Below are 24,689 nucleotides of genomic sequence, written 5' to 3' on the forward strand. Positions count from 1 at the left end.
AAGGTCGCCGCTCGGCGTATTCCAGAGGGCGTCCGAGGTCCCGCCTCCCGGCGGGCGGGCCGGCCTCCTATTGGCTGAGACGGTGCCGGGACGGATGCGGATTGGCTGAGCGGAGGGGGGCGGGCGGCGAGCGCGGTGGGAGCAGCGGCTGAGGGAGGCAGCGCTGAGGCGGCGGCGGCGGCTGCGGCGGTGAGGGCGGGGGGGGGAGCGGAGCGGAGCGCGGCCGTTGTCTGAGGCGGGCTGGGGCGGGGGGGGGCTCGGTGGTGCTGTGGTGGTCGCCCGGGGCTGAAGGCCTCGCTGGGGAGGGTCCTGAGGGGGCTCTGAGGGGGTTTTAGTGAGGCGGAGGTATCTGGGGGGAGAGGCGTGTAAGGGCTGCGGCGGTTGGGTTGGTGTTCTCGTGGTGTCCGCGCCTGCAGTGGTACCGCCGCGGTGCCGGGTTCTGCGGTCACTGTGGTCGTTAAGAGGTAACTCGTGGTGTGCTGGGCGGTGCTCTGTCCAACCACCTGTCCAAAGTCCCCAGATCGAGGGTGAGGGGGGTCTGAATGCTGGTATCGGCCGTAGTGTGTTCATCTGCCTGAAAGTAGCACCAGGGCTTCGTTAATAGTCCCTCCTCGGGCAGCTGCGAACACAACGCTTACTAAGCATACGTGGAAAGGAGATAACCCTGTCTGCTTTTTACCTAGTGCTAAAAAAAAAAAAAAAAGAAGGGAGGTGAGTGTTCAGCCCATCGCCTCCAAAACTTCCAGTTGCACGTTGCTGAGTCAAAACAATCTTATTCGGTCAGGTCACCAGCTAGCTGTTGCATTTAGGAGCTCAAAGTTGTTACTAATAGAGATTATGGGGAAAAACATGAAAACATTTTGATTGCCTTTCTGACAAATACATCCTTTTGTTAATAACATTTGCTTTTTCTTGTTTGTCAAAGCTGTAGCAGAGGGACTGGCATTCACAGCAACAACCAGGGAGCTGAGTCTGGCAGCAGAGTGTAGGTGTGTGGTTATGGCTGTATGGCTTAGAAAAGTTGGAACATTTCACTTTTCTACGCTATACCACTTAGCTATAATCTCTGTCGAGCAAAGGTTTTTGATCAAACCAGTGCTCAAACATGATTTCTTTCTTCTTCTCCATCCTTAGCTGGTAAGGTGTGGTAAAATTGGCAAGATGTGGTAAATATGTTTTTGTCCTTTGAGGTGTGTACAACTAGGTTATATTTCTTTAAAAAAAAAAACCTTTAACAACTCCTTTTGAATATATGTATTATTTCCAATTCTTGCTTTAGATTTCATGCTGATGTTAGCTTAGATAAGCCCTTGACTGTCTGTGCAGTATCCACCGACTTTTATCTCTCTAGGTCTGTCATTCCAAGCAGGTGCTTCTGAAAATAACAGGTACTTTGTTAGTTGTGCCTGCCAGGCCAAAAGCAGAATTCTGTAGCTGACTGCGTGACCTCTGCCAAATACTTACATTACTTGTAAGCGGTCTGTGTTGATTTGGGAGAGGGCCCGGTCCTTTATCAGAAGATTCTGCCTGCCTGCTTGGTTTCCTGTGGTAATTTTTTGTTGGCTTTTATCTTTCTTCATTAGTTCTTTAATGTGTGTCCTTATGGATATAGTTTCATCAGGTGAGCTTGGGTCATGCGTCAGTCATCAAGACTGAAGATATGCGTGGCCTGGTTTCCTGCTGAAGTAAGGAGGAACCTGCTTGTTTGTTTTTTTTTAATATAATTTTTGATATGCTTGGTGTTTCTTTGAAACCACACTTTGGAAAAAAAAGTACTTGTTTATGTTATGCATACCCTTTCAATTTAGAGACTAGACCTTTCATTTTTCAGATTTTGTGCACTTGTCCTTTGCATATGGCTCATCCTCTGCGTCAGGTGCATCAAACCATTCTCTTTTATTTTTGTGTGGAGTTTACATGAATAAGGGAATCTTTCTTTAGTAAGAAAAATATTAATATCTTCTTTTAAAGAGAGAGAATTCGTAATTTGGAAGGGACTTGAATAAATACAGCACTGGAAAATATACAGAAATATTTCAATTTGAAAGCAGTTGCATCTAATTTTTCCTTCTTCTCGTCTTTCATGTGTAGCACTCGCTGGAGAGCCTGGCAAAGGGTTTCAGTTCGTATTTGCTGACCAGTATACTTATGTGTACAGCTTCCAGAGCCTTTGTATTTATTTCATTAACATTTTATAATTTATAAGTGGTATTGTCTCTCAGCCCTCTAGACTGATACTTGATATGAAAGTATTGAGTGAAACCTGCAAAAGTGATTGTAAAAAGTGAGGGCTAAGGAGAGCTCCAGGAGGGGAAAGTGAGAACCTGGACACTCGGGAGTGCAGACCTGCTCGTTTCTGAACCAGGGAATTTCTGCACATTTCCATATCAGACAGAAAGTTCTGGAGCATTGTTAATTTCTGTGTAAGCAGAGTTTTATAAACAAAGAACCCATGAAATTCCCACCCTGCCTGCTCTATGCAAATATGTAATTTTTTGTGTTATTACTCCTCTAACCTCTTCTGGGAATCTTGCCTATGACTACTGCTTATCATTGTAATAGTGTTACTTAAGCACAGCAGAAGTACTGCATTTCATAGCAATATTGCTGTCACTTGGGGCATTTTATTGTAGTGATTGAGTTGTGGAAGCTTTAGAGGAATTAAACTGCTATTATTTTTAGTGTAGGAAGCATCAAGAAGATAGAGGATAATCAAGAACATAAAGGATAAATAAAGTAGGCATGAATATTTTAAAAGAGGTGTTATTCTAGGTTACTAGAAGCAATAAATGTTTAACTCCTGCTTCTGAAGTTGGCGTGTATGCAAAGCAGGAAAGAAAAATCTGCTAATGCTTTTAGTCTTGCTGTCCAGCAGTTTCATTCCGAACGAACCCTTTCTGTACTTGGGTCACAGAGTAATTGTGAAATAATTGACATTTATGAAGACAAGTGCAGTGCAATATAGTTTGGAAGAAACGAGTATAAAGTTTGTGTGGGGATAATTCTGGAACACTAATCGTTCTTGTAAAAATAATGGGATATACTTGTAAATGTTTTCCTTTTAGATATGCCTTTAGATGACTAATTAGCCGGTCTTTATTAAAGCATGGCTGTCCTTAGTGTCAGTCTCCGGGAACTGGGCGGTGCTCTGCGCTTTACAGACAGACCTCCGTCACTTTCTTCAACAACAGCAAACAATGGGGCTTTGACAAGATTGGGAAGCTGATGACTGTAGTTTGGGTACTTGAAGTATTTAGGCTGCAGAAGAAACAATGATTTATAATGTGAACTGCAGATAATTATCTTAGGTAAGTCGCTTCTGGCCAAATCACCTTCTGTTATGAAAGACTCAGTCCTCCTGGTTGGTCAGAATCCAAGTAGTCAATACCGTTTCTTTGCTTACTGAACAAAACAAAACGTGACTAAAATGACATAAAAGAGGTGAGATTTAGATGGGATTTTGGGAGGAAGTTCTTCACTCAGAGGGCGGTGAGGCACTGGCACAGGTTGCCCAGAGAAGCTGTGGTGCCCCATCGCTGGAGGTGTTCAACCCAAACCATTCTGTGATCTCCTTCTAGTGCTGTCCCTTGCCTTCACCCGCCCGCCCTGTGCTCTCAGGTGCTCAGCAATGCATTCTCTACCTTTTTTTACTCTTTCGTGTGAATGTCTTGACACAGCCTCCATTTTTTCTTCTCTTTGATTTCCACACTACGTGTTCAACAAGTCTGAATTTTGGAATGAGGCAGAGGAGCTCCTTTGGAGAGGCACGCTTTCGGAACAGGTTTCCCCTTTTAATACAGTTTTCTCTCTTTTATGTCACCGCATCTCTGCAGTGCCAGATATGATGCCAAATCTAATACGAGGCGTGTAGAAACACTTGTAATGCTCCTGCTTTAAAAATACAGCAGGTGCAGTGTGATCAAAGATGCAGTCTAGCAGCTTGTCTAAGGGAAGAATTAACAGATGCCTAAAGGAAGACTAGATCAAGTAGATGGTAACGCTTCCCTAAAAGACTTTTCCAGCTTTTGGTAGTCCATAGCTTAAGGGCTTCTTATTTATTATGTATTAGTGTAGCTTATGTTGGTGGCTGTTTGATAGGTAGCCCATTATTTTTCCCTGTTGTTTTTCTTATAACAACTGCATTTTCCATCTAATCTTTTGGTTCGCTTTTTTATTGTTGTGTTTTTTTCTTAATATATTTTTTTCTCTTAGTTTTACATTAGCTGATAGATCAGTTTTTTTCGTAATTTATTCAGCAGTAAAAAACAATGCTGTGTGTTTTTCTTTATGTGGTGATGAGAAACTATTTTAAACTCTGTTTGTTTGTTTTTAAGCCTGTCTAAAAAAAGGTAGCTGTAAAGTTGCGCTCTTCCTGCCAAGTTTCCACAAGAAGCAGGTTATTACTAAGGAACTGTTGGGAAAAAAAAAAATGTTTGTAATGGAAACAGTGATGATTTAACCGTAGTGCTCGTGGGCACTTTCAAACTGCCGAGCTTTTCCATCTCCCGACTTTCAAACTTCCGAGCTAACAGTTCCTTGCTGCTCCGTTGCCTTAGTCATCCTTCTGTGTGCAATGGCTTCAGCACCACACTTGTTCATGCTACAAATATGTCGTTCAGGGTGGTTCAGCAGAGTGTTGTTTCTAGTCTGATGCACAAAACAAACGTAAACCTACATCTATGGCTTTTTTTTTTTTTTTTTTTTGGTGGCACACACATCTCGATGGCATCCAAGTTATGACTGGTGTAGAACATGTTTAGAGGCAAAATACGCTATTTTCGCTAGAGGAGCAATGGAAACATCTTGATTTAAGTGAATGGTAGGATGTATAAATAGACACAATTTGAAATCTGGCCAACTTTACAAGTCACTGGAGGATTTTCAGGTCCCGCAGCTACACTATTTCCTGTCTTTTTCTTCTATTAGTCATTTTTCCACATTTCCAGTCTCTCAGCTGTGGGAAAACGGAGGAAACAGCAAAGCTGTCAGAGAACTTGAAAGAGGAGAGGTGGTCTGCTTTCTGTAGCTTGTCCTTGCATGGAGAAGAGTTTCAGATAGGAGTATGGCCCGTGGGTCTTGGTGTTAGTCCCTTGCTGCCGTCATCCCACGGTTTCCCAGCCTTTTAATGATTAACTTTGCAACAGCTCTGATTTCTTAAAAATCATCCAAAAAAATCTTTGTCACCTCTACTAGGTAACTGCTTTCTGGATGCCTGTACCTTGCAGTACTTGGAATTGGCTCTGAAAGTATCTTGTTGTCAGTAACTGTTTCTAAAGCTTGTTTTTGGAATGCATGGAACAATTTACTCCTGTACATGACCACAGCACGCTTCTAAACTGTTTGTGTTTCTTGTTTCAGAAGGACTATGGAACCTCCGCAGTCCTGCAGATTTGGAAGGCTTAAATCCAGGCTTGGAAAGGCATTTTCCAATCCAGATGATTTGCTGGCTTAAGCGCTTAATTAGGATGGCTTTTGAACACGTTGGATTAAACATGGAATCAGTAAGTGTTTCAAACTTCATTCGTTTTTTCAGAAAGTCAGGCGTGGAAAGCACTTCATATATTTTAGCTTGTGCATATCCATTCCAGCAGAACACTTTAAATATACTAAATTCTCATATGATTTTGCATTGCTGGAAAAAATATGGAATTCACTACTTGGACACTGAAGTACCAAGTAATACGTGAATTAAAAATATCGTGTAGCTCCTTCTAGCTCCAATAATGAAGTGTTTACAGTGTAAACACTCCTTTTCATGCCGGGCTTCGATGTGCGTTTTGAAGCTGAAGGAAAACTTTCAACTGACTTTTGACAATGATATTAATTCTTAAATGTTACTAGTTCTTTGCTTGCATCTTGGAGATGTGCAAAGCTCCATGAAACTGAGACGACAAGAATTGTGCTACATCTGCCTCTCCTCTTCAGAGTGTTACTGTACATGAGAGCAACACAGCTGTGTTCTTTATTGGGGAAACAGAGGAATGCACGTGCACAGGTCTCTACCTAGAGGAAAGTGTATGTAGAGTTTTCTTTCAATGTTTAGCAGAGGGAGATAGGTGTTACACATCGCCTGCTTTATCACTGGGATCTTTAGGAGCTATTTTGAGCTGAATTATTGGCTTCACTGCAATAATCCCAATAATTTTAGTAAGGTGGAATTGCTTACCAGCTATGCGGTACTTACTTAAGGTGGTTCTTCCTCCAGTGATTGTGGTAGAACCTTTTATTAATCTCGGGAATTTACAGAGAGCAAAACTAATATACGTTGTAAGTTACCCATAAGAATCAGTATTTTAGGCTTTTGTTAGAACTGAAGTCTGAGATTTTATGCGGTGTAACTCTGAAAAATCAAAGCTTGAGAATGGGCTCTACTGTGGTCGTTGGCAGTTTGAATAGAGGGGGAAAAACGGGTTTTTAACCTCTGTTACCCCCCATTCTCTACTTGTATCGAGGCTGTGATAGTGCAGGTACATTTCCAGATGTCAGCCGTCCTGCAGAACAGGAAAACACTGATGCAATAAGGGGTATGACTAAGTAGTGTTCTGCAGACCTGCTCTGCCAGTGCTTCAAGTCGACAAGAAGTCGTGTGAACAGGGGTGAGACTTACTAGCTCGCCTGGGGGGTGTGCTGACTTTATTGACGTACCTGGTGGCACAGCTTGCGTGCGGTTTTCTGAAAATATCGCCCAGCCATGTCTTGACTGAGTTTAGGTAACTCGGAAAGCTTTGATGCACCAAACTATTGCAAAAACCTGAAAGGCATTTGGGCGCCAAACACTTTGGGTATACGGGCCCTAGCCAGCCTCTTGGCTGTGGTCTGAGCAATCTCTAAACAAGCTTCACCACTTGCTTAAATAATGTGCTGCCCGTATGTCGCTAATACAGCACCTAGTCTAGCCTCTTCGCTGTTGGGGAAGTACTACTGTAATTAATCAAGCCTTCCCTTGCCTAATACTATTTTTTTCCGATGTACCGTCGCTTGGAGGCTCTTGTAAACTGTCCTGCTTTTAGGAGCAGAAGCTGCTGTGAATAGTGAGGCTGTATTACTGTGGTACCGCTTGTTGGTGACGTCTTACTGAGGGCTCCAGGTCTACCTGCTCTTTGTTCAGATGTACAGATAAACATTAATGTCACAAGTGTGAGGTCTTTGAGGAATCCAGAATGCAGTACCCACAGAGTACTCTAGAACGCGTTTTTTTCCAACATGTAACTTAATTGCATATTAAGCAAGAGAATTTGTATTTCATATAATGAAAAAATTGAGTCTGAGTGGGTGATTGGCAAAGTTGCCGCTCTGATGTGGAAATCTAGCGTAGCATATGTGCAGTGCATATGTGCATTTGTTTTATCAAACGTCATACATTCAGTTAAAGTCAGGGGAAGGAAAGATGCTTCGGTATAGGACTAAGCAAAATGTTTGTGTGAAGTTTTTGAAATAATATAATCTGGGGATAAATACCACGGAACATATTTTCTTCTGAATAGAACCTTCGAAATCTGCGAGTAGTGATCTTTGCTTAGTATATCAAAATGGTTTTCAGCCGTGTGTTGTGAAACTCCCACAGCTTCCCTGCACTAATCACACAGGCGATACAGCCGTGCCACATGAGGGTTGGTTTAATAGTATTAACAGCATGGATTTTATCTAAGTTTTCTGTTTGGGCTAACCTTCTAACAGGATGTTGGGTTTGCTTGAAGCTATGAGCCTTTAAAAACTAAGGTCTGAGTAGTAAATTCGTATCTACAGTCATAAGTAGACACAGTTCGAGTATTTTCAATTGCCTGACAGTGTTCTAATTGTTTAGTTATAGTCTTCCTGTTATTCTTTCACTTCTTTGCTTTGTTTCAGTTGCCATTCTCTGTGTTTAAATCTTTCCTACTTCTGTCTCTGTGCTCTTTTCTTTTGTTCTGGATCATTTGTAGTATTGTCCTAGGATTATAGTCTCATTTTATTTCATACAGCTATGGTAAACAGTAGAGCAAACATTCTTGACACTATGTACAACAGAAATTCAGTCCCTACTGAAACAGCGTAGAAGAAATGTGAATTGCAGTAGAAACGGTTCAGAATCAGAAGCCAGATGAATTGAGGTGCTATGTGCAATTTTCTCTAGTGCACGTGTATTTTATGACAGTCTCATTTTCAAATATGTCTTTTTTTCACTTTTCCTTTTCTCTACCCTTTAATTCCACAGTTACACTTTGTAGTTTATGCTAGCTATTAGGGGGTGGTTTGTTTGTTTGAAGACTGGTAGACACTGTTCCTGCGTCAGAAGAGCTCGTAGTGAAAAAAGAAAATAGACTTTGGGAAATGTAGAATTACATAACTTTATGGATTTGTCACGATTGAGTTGCTTTTCATGAAACCCTTTAAAAAGTGGTGTATGACTCAGTGCAGATTACTCTTTATTGTCTTAGAAATGGACAAATTATGCTTTTGAAGAAACTACTAAATTTTGAATCCTTCTGTATTACTAGATTTATTGCTTTGAATTTAAACTTAATGCAAAGGCTGTCTTGAGCCTAAACAGGCATATTCTAATGACCAAAACATTTTTTTTACCAAAGCAAGTATAAAATGGAAGGAGTTCACTAAATTAAGTGATAGAAATTTGAGTGAATGTGTTATGTTCTCTCTCCTAGCATGAAAGGAATAACTTACAAATCATGCATACATTTAGCACAAGCATAGTACAGAAGGGTAAGGGGAAGCTACTTCGATATGATAGAAGAATGAATCATCTAACAGCTGACTTCTTTTTTTCTTCCTTCTAGGTACTTTGGTCAAGCAAGCCTTATGGTTCATCTCGAAGCATTGTAAGAAAAATTGGTACTAACCTCTCTCTAATACAGTGTCCAAGAGTTCAGTTTCAGGTAGGCATTCTCAGCAGTTTAAAACACAAGTTTCACTACGCAGATAAAGAGATTTGCTCCTGTGTCAAAAGATTTTAAGCAATTCTACAGTTAATTTAAAAAAAAAATGACTAGAGGGTTCCTAAAAGCAGAATAAGATAAACCTGGCCCATCGGAGAATTAATTTACCTCAGTTCTTCCCACTTCAAGTTCAGACTTTTACCTAACGTGAATTCTTCAGCTTCTGTACTGCCTAAAACACGAATCCATGTTGCTGTAACACACATACTGAAACTTCAGACAAGCTTTTTTCCCAAAGAAAATGGAACTTCTAAAATGACACGATACAGTATTGAAAAGTTACTCATGGAAGAGAAATTCTTTCTTAAAAAAGTTTGAAACTGATTTCTGAAAACAGTCCTTAAAGCTAGGCTTAAGAGGCATGTGAAGATGAACAGTGTTACTTAAAAATATTTGGAAAATAAACAGCTTTATCAGAAAGTTAAAAATTAGTTCTAAGATAACATGAGTACTCTTGCTTTTTTTTATACAAGGCTAGCATTGTGTAGGTGAAAGGGGAACATCAGTGCTCTGCAGCTTTCTGATTTGTTTGCTTCTAACTTTGACTGCGTATAGTGGGAGGGTAAAGAGCAAGGGTAAAGCTTAAGGAGGAGAAAACCCTTGCTTTTTATAACAAGTTGTTCAGGAACAGATGGAAAAATGGAAGCTGTTACACATAATCTCTTCAACTCTGAGTGTGCTGTGGATTGGGGGTGGGTATAGAGCTAGAGAAATCTTGTGTTTGAAACTCACGCTGAGAAGGGAATATTTCTGGGACTGAACAAGGGAGAGGAACATAAAGGTGATGAATGGAGGGTGGGAATCATCACCCACACTAAGACAGGGTAATTGCTACAAAGCTAAATTTTTCACTCTTAAATTCATCTCTTTATCCTATATGAAATGTATGAACAATATTTAAATTTGAAATATTTGAAATTACGTTAGTAAAATCAGATAGTTCAGACTGTCATGGAAGCCTTTTTGGTGTGATAGTTTAAAAAAAAAAAAACAAAAAAAAAACAGGCTGTTTGCACTCTCTTAGATAATTATTTTGAGAAACTAGGCGGCCAAGCATCTCCCAGTACTGGTGGCTTCATGAAACTTTTATTTTATATATATACATACATACATATATATATATGTATATAAATAAATACATATATGTATGTAAATATATATACATACACATTGCAGGGGAGAAATTTGTGCAGGAGGACAACAAAATGAGATGCTGAATTGAAACTTTTGGGTATATAATTCATAGTAGTTATGCTAGCAGCATGGCTCTGTGTGCCTCAACTTTGAAAGCAAGTGAAGTCCTCCTGTGGTATATCTGATTTTCCCTTGTAAAGGCTGTACAAGGGAAGACAGTGTTCATTTTTAATAATTAGCCAAATAATGCCTTCTCTCAATACAGTATATGAAAGAATTTAGGTACTTGCAGAGAGCTGTAAGATACGTCTGGGGATTTTTTTTCCAAATACTGTTAGCGTTGAAATAAAAAGATAAATATGCATCTTCATCTGAATTCTGTGCTAGAACAAATAAAATACTTGTTTTTTTTTCCTCTTAAAGAGTCAAACAGTCAGCTTTGCTTAGACTTTATGCACAGTAAGGCTAAACATTCATCTTCTGTTAGATGAAAGGAAAGGATGCTAAAAACAGAAGTACAATTATCACAGTTGATTGAATTTGAAATATTACAGCATTGAGCCTTTAGGTATGTTAAAGTTTGTGGTTTATGCAAGGCTTTTTAATATATATTTTATAACTATAAGTTTTTAAATATGTAAACTGCTGAACATGTAAAACTGTGATGCTAACGTCTACTTCTGTGTCTTAACCTGTGTTAAAGATTCTGTACTGAAGTTCAATGCCAGTCTTGATCATTTTTATGCTGTTGCAACTGATGCTTTCCTATAGCTGTCTCTTCCTTTTTCTTTCTTGCCAGCTTTAGCTATATTATGAAAGGACCATGCACTGAACCTTGCTGTAAGTCACTTTATTAAAAACCAAAGCAAACCATACTTGCCTCGTCTGAGGGTGCATGCGTATCATCAGTGTTTCTAACTTTAAGAACAATAAGCTGCCTGTAGGCTTTCATTTTCTTTCTGATAAATGGATAAGAGATACTGAAAGCATATCTCTCTTATGTTCATTCTTTTCTCCTAGCATGCTTTTGTTCTGCTCATCTAATAAGCAGAGTAATAGCCTAATATTCTGATTTTTGAGGTCTGCAGCTGTTGTAGTACCTCTCTCTGGGCCTTGCCGTAGTCAACATTTAAATTAACTGCTACATGCAGCAGTGACAAAACTTACCTTATCTGTTCTCTATAGCATGAACAAATGAAAATGGTTCATAACGCTCTTCTGTCTGTCATTATTTTAGGTTTATCTGTGGTCTTTAGGAGGAAAAAAATAGTTAAACATCAACATAGCCTAGGTAGATTCAAACAAACTGACAAAATACTCAGAAGATTGGATTGGTAACACAGGGAGAGGAAGGCTCCTGTGTCCCCCAACTACAGCACCTCTGCTCTAGTCCCGTGCTTCTCCTGTTTGACACAGATCTGGTAACCAAATACAGGTCTCCTAGGGAATTGGCTTGAATCTAGCAAACATCAGAATTTACTGGGCTAATTTGAAAAATCATAGGAAGTTTGTCTTAGTTGAAGTATTTCCAAATGTTTAATACCTAAATTTATTAGTAATTTGAAATTAGAGATTTTTGTTCTATTCTTAAATGTATAAAAATATTTGTTCCACTTTCTATTTCCTGGAGCAAACAGAAAAATAGAGATCCTGCTTTGACATCAGCTAAAAGAGAACAGTGAGTGTTTTGTTTTCCAGAAATTCTTTCAGAAATGGATCTGAAAGCCACAGGTGCACGCACACATGCACACGTGTATGTGTGAAGCATACACACATAATAAAATAGGAAAAAAAAGGTACGTTAAGGAAAAATTTGGGGCAACGACTCTATATTTCTCGGAAAAGCAGGCTACTTCCACTCCTTCCACGTCCACCTCTGCTTTCAGCTCTGTTCCCCATTTCAGGTGCTGGCAGAGCAGTTGTCCAAGTGTTCTTCAGCCAAGGTTGGCTGCAGGAGCCGAGTATTCAGCAGGGCTGTTGAAACATCATTCTACAGACGAGCAAAGGTTTTAAGAGATGGGTGTCGGCTTTTAACCTCTAAATTCAATTAAAAATCCTGCCTCAACTTGAAATTCAAAATCCACTGCTGTGGAAAGCCTTGTCATTTATAGGGATAGAGAAAAGAAACATCTGTATATGGGTAACAAGCAGATTCTGTTTACATATAAATATGAATAAAAAAGTAAGACGAAACTTGCCTCACAATATAACAGAAGGCTTGCTACTAAATGTTGGATTAGAACTTATTTATCTCACAAAGCAGGAAACCTGGCAATGGGAAATGCATTCCTTACTGCTGATTTATAAGATGCTTTTTGATGCAAGTGCCTTTATTTTAATACGCCTTCAATCTTTTCACGGTAATAGTTCCTCACGTGACCATTGCCATCAGGAAAATGTGTGTCACCTGCAAGAACTGGCTGACATGCTACAGATGCTTTTAATTGCCACTAACATTAATACAGCTGCTGTGGTCATGAACATCTCTTTTTTTATTTAAAACAGCAACAGCAAAACAAGGAAACCTCAAACAATGGAAATCCTAACGTGCAATATAGTATTCTCTAGACTGTTTTAAAGTGAGGCAGACTGTGATGGTATTAGGCACAACTGTTAATGTGATAAACATATTACCATCTGTGCTGATGCTACCTGGAAAAAACCCTGTTGTTTCCAAATGATCTGGTGATGCCAATATGCACTCCTGGGAGCTGTGAGAAAGGCTCACGCACAAGTTGCAAGAGTACGAGGTGAAGATGAGTAATCTCAATTTCCAAAGCTGTTTGTAACAACTCCTGGGGGAAGGAAAAAAAAAGAACCACAACACACGAAGAACAACAAAAATAAAAATAAAAAAAAATAACACAATTTCTGTCTCCCTGGAACTTGTGTACCAAAGGTTACAACTGAAATACCTGTGAATGTTCTTCATAAATGGTTTCACTTAATCAAGACCGCAGTCCTACTGCGCTAGGTCTGCTACAAATTCAGGTTACTGCGACCATTCCATAGTTGCTGCTACATTATAGTTGCCTCTTACAGAGGCGAGTTGCCTTGAAATTTGACTTAAGCACTAACGGGACAGATCAAAGCTATCCTTAAGAGATTACTATATGATACCACCTTCTTTGTGAGTATTACTAGCTTCTTGGCCACAACCAGGTAGCGTGTAAGCAGCTACAACAACTCATGTGCAAATTTGGCACGTGGATTGTATCTAATACAAGCAAAAGAGGTGGCATAGTTGCACTGGAGATAAACAACTAAAGACAGCAAACCTAGCAGAGGAAATTACTGAAAGGTATTTCAGTAGCTTTTATTTGCTAAGGTACTGAGCCCGGGCTGATTGGTAGTCCAGTGACTGAGTACACATGCCCTTGTCTAACCTGGGGAAGCAGCCAGTGTTTCCAAGGAGATTTGAAACCATTTTGTATAGCTGTGGTTATGGAACATATATTGATGGTCCAAACAATTTTTCAAATCTTCATTCAGGTCTGACACTTAGCTGTAAATGTAAGAAGGGTTCCAGTCTCTTGAGCCTTGTTCACCTTTGGCTTCAAAAAAGCTGGTGACAGAACTGTGCTGAAAAATAGTCTGTTTGGCATGCTATAAATGAGATTTTTAGCAAATAGTGCAGTCGTTTCCATTACGATTCCATCCTACCTCTCACTGAAAGTCCGTGTGATTGTGGAGCTAGTAGGAGTGGCTTGTTTCCTCTGTAATGTTTACGCCTGAACTCTTGTACAGAAATTCTGCAAGGTGTAGAGGAAGGGAAACACTTCAACAGAATTTCACTTTCAAAATAATACTAAATCAGAGTAAAAGTTTAAGAGGTAAGAGTAGTAATTATTGTCTCTTCTAACTATTGCTAATGAATGTAATTAAAAACATTATTTGAGATAATACAGCACACTATTTAAGAATGTTGACGCTTGTTTGTCATTAAGGTAACAATCTGCATTGGATTTTCAGCATTAGGGTCATGTGAGAGTGTGTATAGGTAGCCACTGACATAGAGCTAGTCAGTGAAATGCGTTCTGGACCAAGCCCAGGATAGGAACAAGTGTAGTAAGTAAGATGTGTTTTGTGCATGTATGTGTTAATAGTAATGTGCAGCCTCACTAAAAGCATTGGGTAAAATAACAGTGAAATGGACTGGGAATCATGACTAAAACCTTCAATTTTGTCTTCAAAATTTAGCTTACTTCTCATGGCACAGAAGGAAACCATCCTCATCAATTTAGAGAAGATGCAGTGGCCTCCTTTGCAGATGTCAGATGGGTTGCTCAAGAGGAAGGTGAAGTCTCTACAAGGCTCAGGTATGCTCCTCAGATCTTCTCCTTCAAGTTAGAAGCCAAAGAAAAAAACTAGATTCTGTCTGTTGAGAATATACTGTGCATTACAGTTAATGGAGAGCACTTGTGTGCTGGGAGAGGGAAGAGTGGTAGAAAAGGTAGGGACCAGAAAAGAATAAGTAGAGATTGGAGTAACGGGATTGTGAATGAAAGGCTGGTTTGAGAACATGTAGGAGTTTGGCTTCCTACAAGGAAGATTGTGGCTTTTGTTTACCTATTTATTGCAAAGAGTTAAAGTGTGACAGCTTCACACAACCTTGTCCCCACAAAAATGTCTGCTGTGGCATAGCATGATTGCCAGCGCTGATTCTTCTCCAATTCTCCAGAGGTTTCCGTTAGCATGGGGCAGGGTGTTATAAGGCTTCCTGATTAACAGCAAGACAGATTGTCATTCTGACAATCTGGTAATTGTTGCATCATTTTTCACCTTTCTGGTTAAGACTCCGCATTCTGTAGCAGAGAATTAAAAAATTATGACATATTTTGCCTTTAATCTTTGTAATGAGAACTGGCGGGGAAGCGTGTCGAGCGCCTGTGTCCAGAATCACAGCGCAGGTACCGTTGTGTTGGACCACGAGCGCTACGTGGCACGGCAGCTGCATTAAACGGTTGGCTGAAATGATGAAGTTCTGTGTTGTAGCCTACCCAAACTGCTGCTCAGACTAGCCTGAAACAAAGGCAGGGTTCTGTAGTGCAGAGGAAGTTTGTCTTCCAACTGACCTTCCAGAGAAAGGCACAGATAGAGATTGCTGGAGGATACGTTGTTAATTTGAAGGCACAAAACAGATTAGTAAGGACCTAGATGCCCTCCAACATAACTTGCCACAGCCAAGCTTTGCCTGATATCCTGGTACCGCAACATTAGTTTCACAAACTCCAAGGGGAGTCCGAGAAATCAAGGCTTGTTTGAGAAGAACTATTCGTAAAGTGTCTTTGATACAAAGAAAATGAACCGGCCAGTACTGCTTTTGTTTGCACAGAAATGTTTTGTTTAAGGATTGAACTGTAAAGCTATTAAGTCTAATGGAGACAAGAGGGAGAATAGCTCTTTGTTGCTTCAGAGAACCTCTTATGAAAGATGTAAGACTGGCGTGTTTGCTGAAATGCCTGCGTTGTGTGAAGGGGGAGGAGGGGATAGTTAGAGTGGGCTGGGACTAAAATAATCCTGCAGATAAATAGTGACCTTAGGGCAAACAGCTCGTAATGCAGCATTGTAGGTGGACTACTTAGCAGGTATGAATATTTCAGTATGGACTGGTTATTACGTCCATGCAGGGTGTTAGGTAATGTAGCAAGCACCGAGTGTTTTCCGTGCATTTGAAATTCTGTTTCAAGGAGATCCCATAGGTGTTACTGTTAAAATACATATTCAGGATAATTCTGTAAACAGTCTTGCAGACTTTTTTTTTTTTTTTTCTGTGAACGCAATTTTATAAATGAAGCAACTAAAGGACAAGTCATATTTCTCCTACCCATAGTCAGAGCAGTAGTGACAACTCAGGAATAATATTTTTCCACAGCATTAAATTCCACTGAGGAATTTGCTTAAAATGCCTTTGCTGCTCAGAGCCGAAAATACCCTTTCTGTTCAGCTGTTCTGCTCCTTTTAAGAGTCTGTAGGAGGTACGTTTTAAAGAGAGAAGTGACTGCTGGCCCCTTCCACTTTATTTTTTAGGGAGTGCAGAGAGATGGCTGCCGTAGGAAGCATCCTGTGATTGTCTTAGTTTTGATTGCTCTCTATGCCTGTGGAGATAGCACCACCTAAATTTTAACATCCTTCATAATATGCAGCTGTGCTTAACCAAGTTTTGCAAGTTGTGCTGGTGCTTTCTGTCAGCGTTGTGAAAGATTCAGTTGTGCATCTAAGACCACACGGAGGTGGTCACAGCACACGGCTTGTTCTAGCCTCAGAGCTTGGCTCTTGTTGTAAGTGTAGCACCACTACAGATCTCACGGGATCCCACCCCGGGCAGCTTACCCCATACACCCAGAGCGACGGGGCTCTGAAGCTGTATTTAGTCTAGAGCCACTCTGCACATTTTGAAAAGACGTATCACCAGACACTGTTCTTACCCTCGTGTTTGAAACAAATAACGGAATCCTGACCGGCCTGAGAAGTTTCAGGAACGAGGTAAGAGTTATGTAATCACGATCAGCAGTTAGAAAGTATTTCTGTTTATATTAATCTATTATCATTAATCTTTATCAGTTCTACTTGAGATAAAGTGTTTTAAAATGTTGGCGTCTTCTGTAAGCATAACCATTTGTTAGCTGCAGATGCACAATAACCCCTCAGTGTTTAACATAGCTTCAGCTTTAGTGGGTAATGAAGGAAAGCAACAGAGTTGTGTTTTCTTGCTCTTATGAGAGAGAGAAGGGAAGCTTCTAGACTCTTTAAAATCGTATGAAGTTTTATTCTCCATAGCTTTATTTATTGTTAGAAACCTTGAGATAAGATCCCTTCCTATTTACTGATAAGCAGTCTGTGTGCATCACCACTAAACTGTTCCCTGTGTTCCACTCTCCCACCACTAAAATTGAGGGCTGGAGAAGTCCAGGAACAGTACAAAACGTGCCATGGAAATAAGAAACTCTTCCTCCTTCAAGGGAATCAACTACAAATGACTTTTTACAGCCTATGGGGAAAAAAATGGTAGCATTTGGGCAAAATAAATGTTTTAAATCTTAATTTCAACAAAAAACAAAATATGCATGAGGCAGAGAAAGATTGAGGGCAGGAGGGAGTAAATTCCTTTTTCTCTGGAAATCAAGGATTCCATACAAAGCTGGCAAGGCAGAAGGAGGAGAAATACCAGCCAGTGATGCAAACAGAAAGGACGTGAAGTTCTTACTCGCTTGGAGGTGTACAGTGTTTTGGGGGAAGTGATTTGTGTGAAGACAACTTTGAAGTCACTCCTTTTAACTCCTGTTCCTGTTTTGTATGTAACGTTGCTTTTGTTTCTATCTATCAGAAAGCCTTTTGAAAAAAAAAATCTTTTGATATTTTTGTTACAGGTCAGAAGTTTGGTCAAAAACAGCCCAGCCTGGTCCGGGTGAAGTACATCGGTGTGGAAAATCCCCATGCAACCAGGGATCCTCACCAAGCCTGTTAGAAGACGAACCAGCATCCAGGAGCACAGTGACAGCGAACGAAGAAGCTCTGCAGAAGATCAGTGCTCTAGAAAATGAACTAGCCTCTTTGAGAGCACAGATAGCCAAAATTGTAATCTTGCAAGAACAGCAGAATCTGTCCGCAGGTATTAAATTTGCTGCAATCTTAGCACAAATGAGTTAATGAGTTTGTCCTTTTTATGTTCACTACAGTGCTAATTCATTTTTGTGATCCACTGCACTTCTCCAGGCTGTTTTGGTTAGTTTGATAGACAGACGTAGCATACAAACCAAGGAATACAGAATAGTTCTTGAAGACAAGAGACCTGTCAGATTTTCTGCATTTTCTAGTATTCTAAAAGTCTTTACATTTCTGTGAGAGCATGCCAGAATTCTGAATCTATGGATAAGTACAGAATATTAACAGCTTTCAGAGCACAGCTCTTGATAAACATGATAGAATAAACCAAGCTAAAAGAGCGTAATTTAACTACTAGCACCTAAATCATCCCACCCAGTAATGAAACTGATTCTCTTATATCATGATGTTATCATGTAAGATGCTAGTTATGCTTTTGGCATACATCTCAAGCTTATAAAATAAATTGCAGAAAAGGAGATGAAATTGTTTTCTGTAGTCATCTCTGGGATTGGACACGTTCATACGGAACCAGAAGCGGTGCACTGTTCCCTGTAGTAAGCAGAGTAACTCTTCGTAAGCTTCTTTCCCCTCCTTCCCTCCCCTCTGACTACCATCCATCCAGGTCTGAGTGTATGATCTGCAAGGATTAGTGGAGCTAGCCCTTGCTCATTGGAGGTAATAGCCACTCAGCTTTCATCAGTTCCTACAGTCACTTAGCAAATACATTGTTTTGTTCATGCATGCCATAATATTCTGATTCTTCAGATGTTGTTCTTTTTTTTTCTGTGAACTGGTAGCAGTTACTTTATATTTCCTCAACTACTCAAATTCAAAACCGTAAAACAGTTTTAAGGATCACTCAGTTCCATTCTTGAAGTGTAGTTACTTGACAGAAATCCCACCATAACGTACTTTTCCTCATTCTCCCTTTTCCTTTATGTATTAGGAAACTTAAAATTTGATGTGATTTTATCATCTTTACCTCCCTCTTCTGGTAGAATATGGTAACGATTGTGTATGAATATGTATATGCAGAGCAGACTCCTGTATTATTTACATACCTATTTATACAGACTTTAAGCCTCAGAATTCTGATTTGGTCTGGTCTTGGTGATTTCTTTAAAGGGGCATTCGAACAGAGGTTTCTTAATTTATTTACTGCTATAACATTTTTTACCTAAAAAGCACAGGAAATTTCAATTCAAGATAAACCTAAGAATCTCTCCAAACATCATTAGCTGTCCACCTCAAAGAGTTGGAATAAGATTGAATTTAAGCACTCTTTGAACTCTGGAATTTACATTTTAAAATCTTGTATGGTAACTCCTTTATTTCTGAAATGTTGGAAGAACCATTGCTCACATGACAGACTGGCTATGACTTCTAGCCCAGCACTTGCCCCTCAGAAGAAATACTGATAATGTTAAAATCAGGATTTAATTACATCCTGACATCCATCCCACTGCAGTAAAAACATGAATGTACCCAGAATTTCAACTGGAAATCCAAAGAACTCCTCCTTCAGGAGGACTTTTACGTGCCTTTTCAGTCATGTCTACTTCAGTGGTTTAGGGTTGAAGAAGTTATGTGATAACCTAAAGAAAGCAGAGAGGAAGCAATCAAAGCTATTTTAGTGATGTTCTTACCTGAACACTTGTGACGTGTAAGGGTATTTACAAGTAAACTGACACAGAATGCATGCTTTATTTGTAGTTGGGTTAAGTCCAGTTGCTTCAGCTGCTGTCCCTGGAGCACCACCGCCACCACCTCCTCCTCCCCCTCCTCCACCACCACCACCACTCCCTCCCCCGGGCCTGCAACGGAGCGTGTCTGCCATTGAGCTCATTAAAGAACGGAAAAACAAAAAAAATTCTGGACAGATTCCGACAGAAAATGGGCCAAAGAAGTCTGAGATACCAAACATGCTAGAAATCCTCAAGGACATGAACAGCGTGAAGCTACGGTCAGTGAAAAGGTAAGGCATTTATTTATGTTTGTTAACTTGAGCATTAATGATTTGTTTTTATGACTCAGAACTACTTCAGGTTAAGACAGGTGGTGATGTAAGAAGAATGCAAAAGCATTCACAACTTCTCCAGCTTTGTTTTGGACTCCGCTAAATTTTCTCGTTGACTTTTCTAGATCACCAGAAGATACAAAAGCCAAAGTAGCTGACCCTACAGATCCTGCTGCATTAATAGCAGAAGCACTCAAAAAGAAATTTGCCTATCGATACCGAAGCGATAGCCAAAGTGAAACTGAAAAAGTGATTCCAAAGACTGAAACAAAGACAAAGACTGAAGTAGTGCTGGTGAGTATTGTGGTTCTCACTGAACACATGCTTGGACTAAATGCTAATTGCCTGGTAAGCCAGAGTAAATCTTTCTGCCAACAGATGCAAATACCTAGGAGTTAACATCGCTGTCCACAAAGCCCTATGAAATGCCACTGACACACTAGGATTTGTGGCAATCATGTTTTGTTTTTAGTATCTGTTCTCAAGATTGTGTCCTGTTTTGACTTGAGCTTTAAAAACCCTTCCTGGCGTTTTCTTTTTCAAACAAAAACCTCATGTGTTGCTATGAGAATGTGATATTCTTAACCATTCAGATAGCGCATGCGCAATTTTGAAACAAGATCCTGAAACATCAGCCCTTCCTAGGGACATAGAAAGCAAATTGCTCAGAATGCCTGCTGGATCTTATCGTAGGGAGTTTCTTCTAATAATTAGCATAAAGCTGAGTTAATAGTGAGTTAATAAAGTTTCTTTACAATGCAGGTATGTTAAATTATTTGTAAAATGTATGTCATAGTACAATGGCTGCTAGTGTATTTCAGATTGATTTGAAATTCAAGTAAGGGCTTTTTAAGCAGCAAATGTTCAAGATCTGAGTTTCTAGCAGCATTCACTTACTTACACAACAGGCTACTGTAGATCAGTTTTGTTAGTAAGCAGTCCTTGAAGCCTTGTGCTATAGAATCAGAACAGAAAAGAGACTCCCTTTGTGAGTTTAGAGAAAAATGCACATAAAAATCCAAAATTTAAAACGAACGAGTCGTCTGTACTCTGAGGTTTTTTTTGTTTTTTTTTTTAGGAAAATAATATTTCTAAGCCACAAATCTCAGGATTTCTGAGTACTTCAGCTTATTAAGGTTGACTTACTTGCCTTTTGGTTTAGGCCTTTAATTTCTGTATTATTCAGGCTGTTCTTCACAACTACAAGGCTGTATATTTCCCCAAAATCAATCACTTGTTTCTAGCAGCAGAGGCTTTAAGAAGAGTTGGCAATGTTTTATTTGCACAGGAGCTTTTCACAAATTTTGCTTCGAAATTTGAAGTCCATCTTTTGAGACAAAGGATCATTGAATCCTCAAAAACTAAGAAAACTGAAGGTTTTCATTTATGAAATACGAAAATGTTGATGCATAATGAGCTAATAAATATCTGTCATAGGTTATTTATCAGTATGTAACTTTGCCAAATCAGTCCTTTTATGCTTTACAAAGACTTGCACAAAAACACAGGACAAAGAACAGGAATAATCTCAAGAAACTCCTGCTAGAGCACTTGGTTGTCAACTTCTAAAGATAACAGCATCAATCTTCGTATTTTGCTGTGGTAGAGTGAAGGACCTCTAGTCAGAGCTTCTCCGGCAGATGGTTAGCTGCCTAATCTGAGTGATTGCAGCTGATCGCTGACATGTTTCCCTTTACTTTGTTGCTACAACGTGGGTAAAATCTACATGAAGAGAAGCAAGTTGATAAATGAGATTCTCTCTGCTCAGGTTCTAGTTTTACTTACAACTTGGATGGATGGATGGATAATAGTTCAGCTAGGTCTCTGTTGAAAGCAACCTGAATGTGTTTCTGGTTTCCTTCTCAGTTTGGACCGCACATGCTGAAGTCTACAGGAAAAATGAAGACTTTAATTGAGAAATCTTAACGTATTGAGATCACTACGTGAAAGACTGTAGAGCTGTTTTGTCCGAAATCTCTGGCGTTGCAAATAGCACTAGTACCGAGTGGTCTCGTACAACGCGGAAAAACCTAATGTGAAAATGTTGAATTGAGGAACTAAACATTGCGTCTGAGGTGCGTGTTTGTACGTGATTTATCAAGGGGAGTAAGTTTGACCATTGTACTCAGGTATTAATTTCGTATCCAAACCTGGCTTTCTACTCAGACTTACGGGGTGGTTTTAGTTCATTAACACTAAGTTATCTCTACAACATTCTTTGCGCGTAACTGACCACCTTAAAACATTGTGTACATGTTAATAATGACAGCGATACACCCTTAAGTTAATCAGTCATTTGAGCTCCAATGATGACTTGCACTATAAAGTTTAGTTTGATACTGAATTTTTCGTGTAAAAGTGTTTCTTTTAAACTCAGTTTTAGCGAATTTTTAGCCCAAATTAAAACTGAACACATTCTGCTTCATGGCGAAACAAAGTCAAAACATGAACCTGCTGCAAAGGTCACCTGGTATGAGATATTTTAAATAGTAGCACATTCTTGGTGTTTTGTGTTTTTTTCCCCCCAAAATGAGTTTGTGAGCTTGCAAAGGTCAGACAGCAAAACCGATCTGTATCATCTTGTGGCCAACACGAGCGCATGAAGAGTGAATCATGTGGAGGGAGCCTCTGTGACTAGCTAGTGCAATGAATTTGAAATAACCAGTAGATAGCAGCAGAGTAAAACGATTAGTGTCAGAGTATGTGTTAACTAGCGTAGGAGTGATGTAAAGGAAAAAAAAGGTACAAAGTACTGTGGGGTGCAAGTTGCCAAAAGTATATCGCTCATCTCAGCTGTGCTAAGAGATGCTCATCGACACCTTTTTATTCCCAGTGGCCTTTGGGTCCCTGGATAGGATTTTAGCAGGTGGGGACTGCACAAGCCCTCACGGTCCTATTGGCAGGGAAGCGATGGTAGGAGCTGTTGCACATAATCTGTTTTCCAGGGGAGGTCCTTTGGGGATTTCCCAGAGCAGCTTCTTGCTGCCAGACCTGTACAGGGCTGGGTCACTGACCAGCCAACCCCCTGAGCTCAGGCCTCTATCCACAAATGTCAGGGGCTCAAACTAAAAATAAAATCCAGACTGAAGAAAGCTGCTCAGCAACCAGAGCGCTGTAACTCAGCTGCACGCTCAGGTGAAGCCAAGGTTTGCTCTGACTGTGGATAAACTTAGAAAAGCCAAGCCTGGCTAGTTCATGTTCTAAGTTTATCTGGCTACTGGAACAAGTACAAGTGCCTTTTAGAGCTGCTGTTTTCTAGGAAAAGAAAAACGCAGCGTGTTTTACGTAGAGACAGCTGAATGGCTCCAGTTAGGTTACTGAAGATGACTAAAGCTTTGCTGCTTATAACTGGAACGTAGATTGTATGATCAAGGAAGATGTTTTCTGGTGTGAAACTTGAAATGGTGTTAATATGTACACGATATAAATTCCTTTCAAAATGCTTGGCCATCAGTTTTACTGATAGGCCGTTAAATCTTCATGTTCTTTTAAATGCCTTTAAAACACTTTTTTTGAAAGATACTTTTGGGCTCAAGTTTTGTATTTAACGCTCTATATTGCCACTATGTAAAAATAAAAGCAGTTAAAATAAACACCGTGTATGTGATTGATTTGTGGTACTCGACAAATGATGTCAGCCCCAACAAAGCATAGTGTACATTCTATTATAGTGACCGTAAATGTATTCACAGCTTGCATCCCTTTCATGACTGGACTACTCACCTTGCTGTGCAGCAGGAAGAACAGTAGAATTAGTCCTTGCATTGACTGGGCTGTGCTGTTGTTGTATTCAGATAAATGATCAGAGAGCACAAGAGTTTTATGCTTCCCTACAAACTTAACAGGAAGATACTCAAGCCCTCCTCGGACACAAACACTTCCCCTCTCAGTCCCTTGGTATGGCTGAGAAAACCTCTGCCCAAGTCCCATCTGGTGAAAGTGGTTCCACCAGCTTCATCTGAACTCTCTCATTTGCAATAATGGAACTCAGTCCAGTTAATCATTAACTGTAAAGTTCAGGATAGCAATTGGCCTATTACACTCGTCTAAAACGAGAGAAAAACCCACACTAAAACCTTTTCAGTCTGAAAGGTTGATCTGAGGTGGAGGTGTTCAGTACTCAGGAAAACCAGAAACATGGCAAGACAAGACGTAAAGCCACGGTAACAGAAATGCTGTACAAGAAAAAATAATCACAAAGCTGTCATCAAATAATTTATTTTATGCTTTTCTGTACCTTAATCTGTATCTTTCTACTTGAAATCTTTTATATACACATGCCACTGCTGACAGAAAAACCTCCCAAGACACAAGTACTCAAATGAGGACATTCACACGGGACAGATACCTCAGACATAAGCTAAGGGCCGTATCTGTCTCTCTGTGTTAGCAAATAGCGTGGCCCAACAGCAGCAGATTTGCAGATTAAAACCAATTATGATGGGAAGCTGACATCCATCCCGTAACACGTTTCAGGACTCACATGGGCTGTGACTGGCTGTTAGCAGTTGTAACGCGTTAAGTACACTCCTGGCATATTAATGCTCTCGGTCTATACACAAAACAATTAGCTGCAGGAACACTGACATCCAATGTAGATTTTTAGAAGGAATTTCGAGACAGTACTTTCAAGAGAGACATTTTTGTTTTAATTCAGTCAAGTGTCAAAAGCTTCCATGCACATTAATAAATGGGATTAGAACCATTTTTTTCAAATCCAGTGCTGCAGGAAAAGCCAGAAGCCCCTCCCTAGGAAAGCCGGCATAGAACAAAATTACTCACATTTTACTCCAGGATTTTGACAAGCTGTACTGGTCCCTATCAGAACAGATCAATCTAACACTAAGATTGCAAAATGTTGAAGAATCGCAGGTTGTTTATAAATATTCTATGCAAGTATTGCTATATATGTATTTGTAAGTTCATTAACTTTCATTTCCATTAAAAATTCTTATTAAAATACAAGTATCCTGCAACAATTAGCAAAGTTTAAAGAC

At 39.9% G+C, this 24,689-nt stretch overlaps 1 protein-coding gene across 1 annotated transcript; it reads left to right on the plus strand.

Annotated features, from left to right (window-relative positions):
• The first annotated feature begins 86 nt into the window (after positions 1-86).
• On the plus strand, positions 87-23,299 carry MTFR1 (mitochondrial fission regulator 1). Its single transcript, XM_035569457.2, has 8 exons — positions 87-189; positions 5,359-5,501; positions 8,775-8,873; positions 14,268-14,386; positions 17,438-17,679; positions 19,389-19,650; positions 19,818-19,986; positions 21,559-23,299. The coding sequence occupies exons 2-8, from the start codon at positions 5,436-5,438 to the stop codon at positions 21,616-21,618; spliced, it is 1,017 nt and encodes a 338-aa protein (XP_035425350.1). The 5' UTR covers positions 87-189; positions 5,359-5,435; the 3' UTR covers positions 21,619-23,299.
• The last annotated feature ends 1,390 nt before the right edge of the window (positions 23,300-24,689 follow it).

Source organism: Cygnus atratus, chromosome 2 (assembly GCF_013377495.2).
Source record: "Cygnus atratus isolate AKBS03 ecotype Queensland, Australia chromosome 2, CAtr_DNAZoo_HiC_assembly, whole genome shotgun sequence".
In the NCBI taxonomy this organism is placed as follows: domain Eukaryota; kingdom Metazoa; phylum Chordata; class Aves; order Anseriformes; family Anatidae; genus Cygnus; species Cygnus atratus.

Excerpts from the sequence above, each read along its gene's own strand:
- MTFR1 (XM_035569457.2), top strand. The coding sequence starts at position 5,436 with ATGATTTGCTGGCTTAAGCGCTTAATTAGGATGGCTTTTGAACACGTT. Across the intron at positions 5,502-8,774 it reads TTGGATTAAACATGGAATCA|GTACTTTGGTCAAGCAAGCC; the intron begins GTAAGTGTTTCA and ends TCTTCCTTCTAG. Across the intron at positions 8,874-14,267 it reads GTCCAAGAGTTCAGTTTCAG|CTTACTTCTCATGGCACAGA; the intron begins GTAGGCATTCTC and ends TTCAAAATTTAG.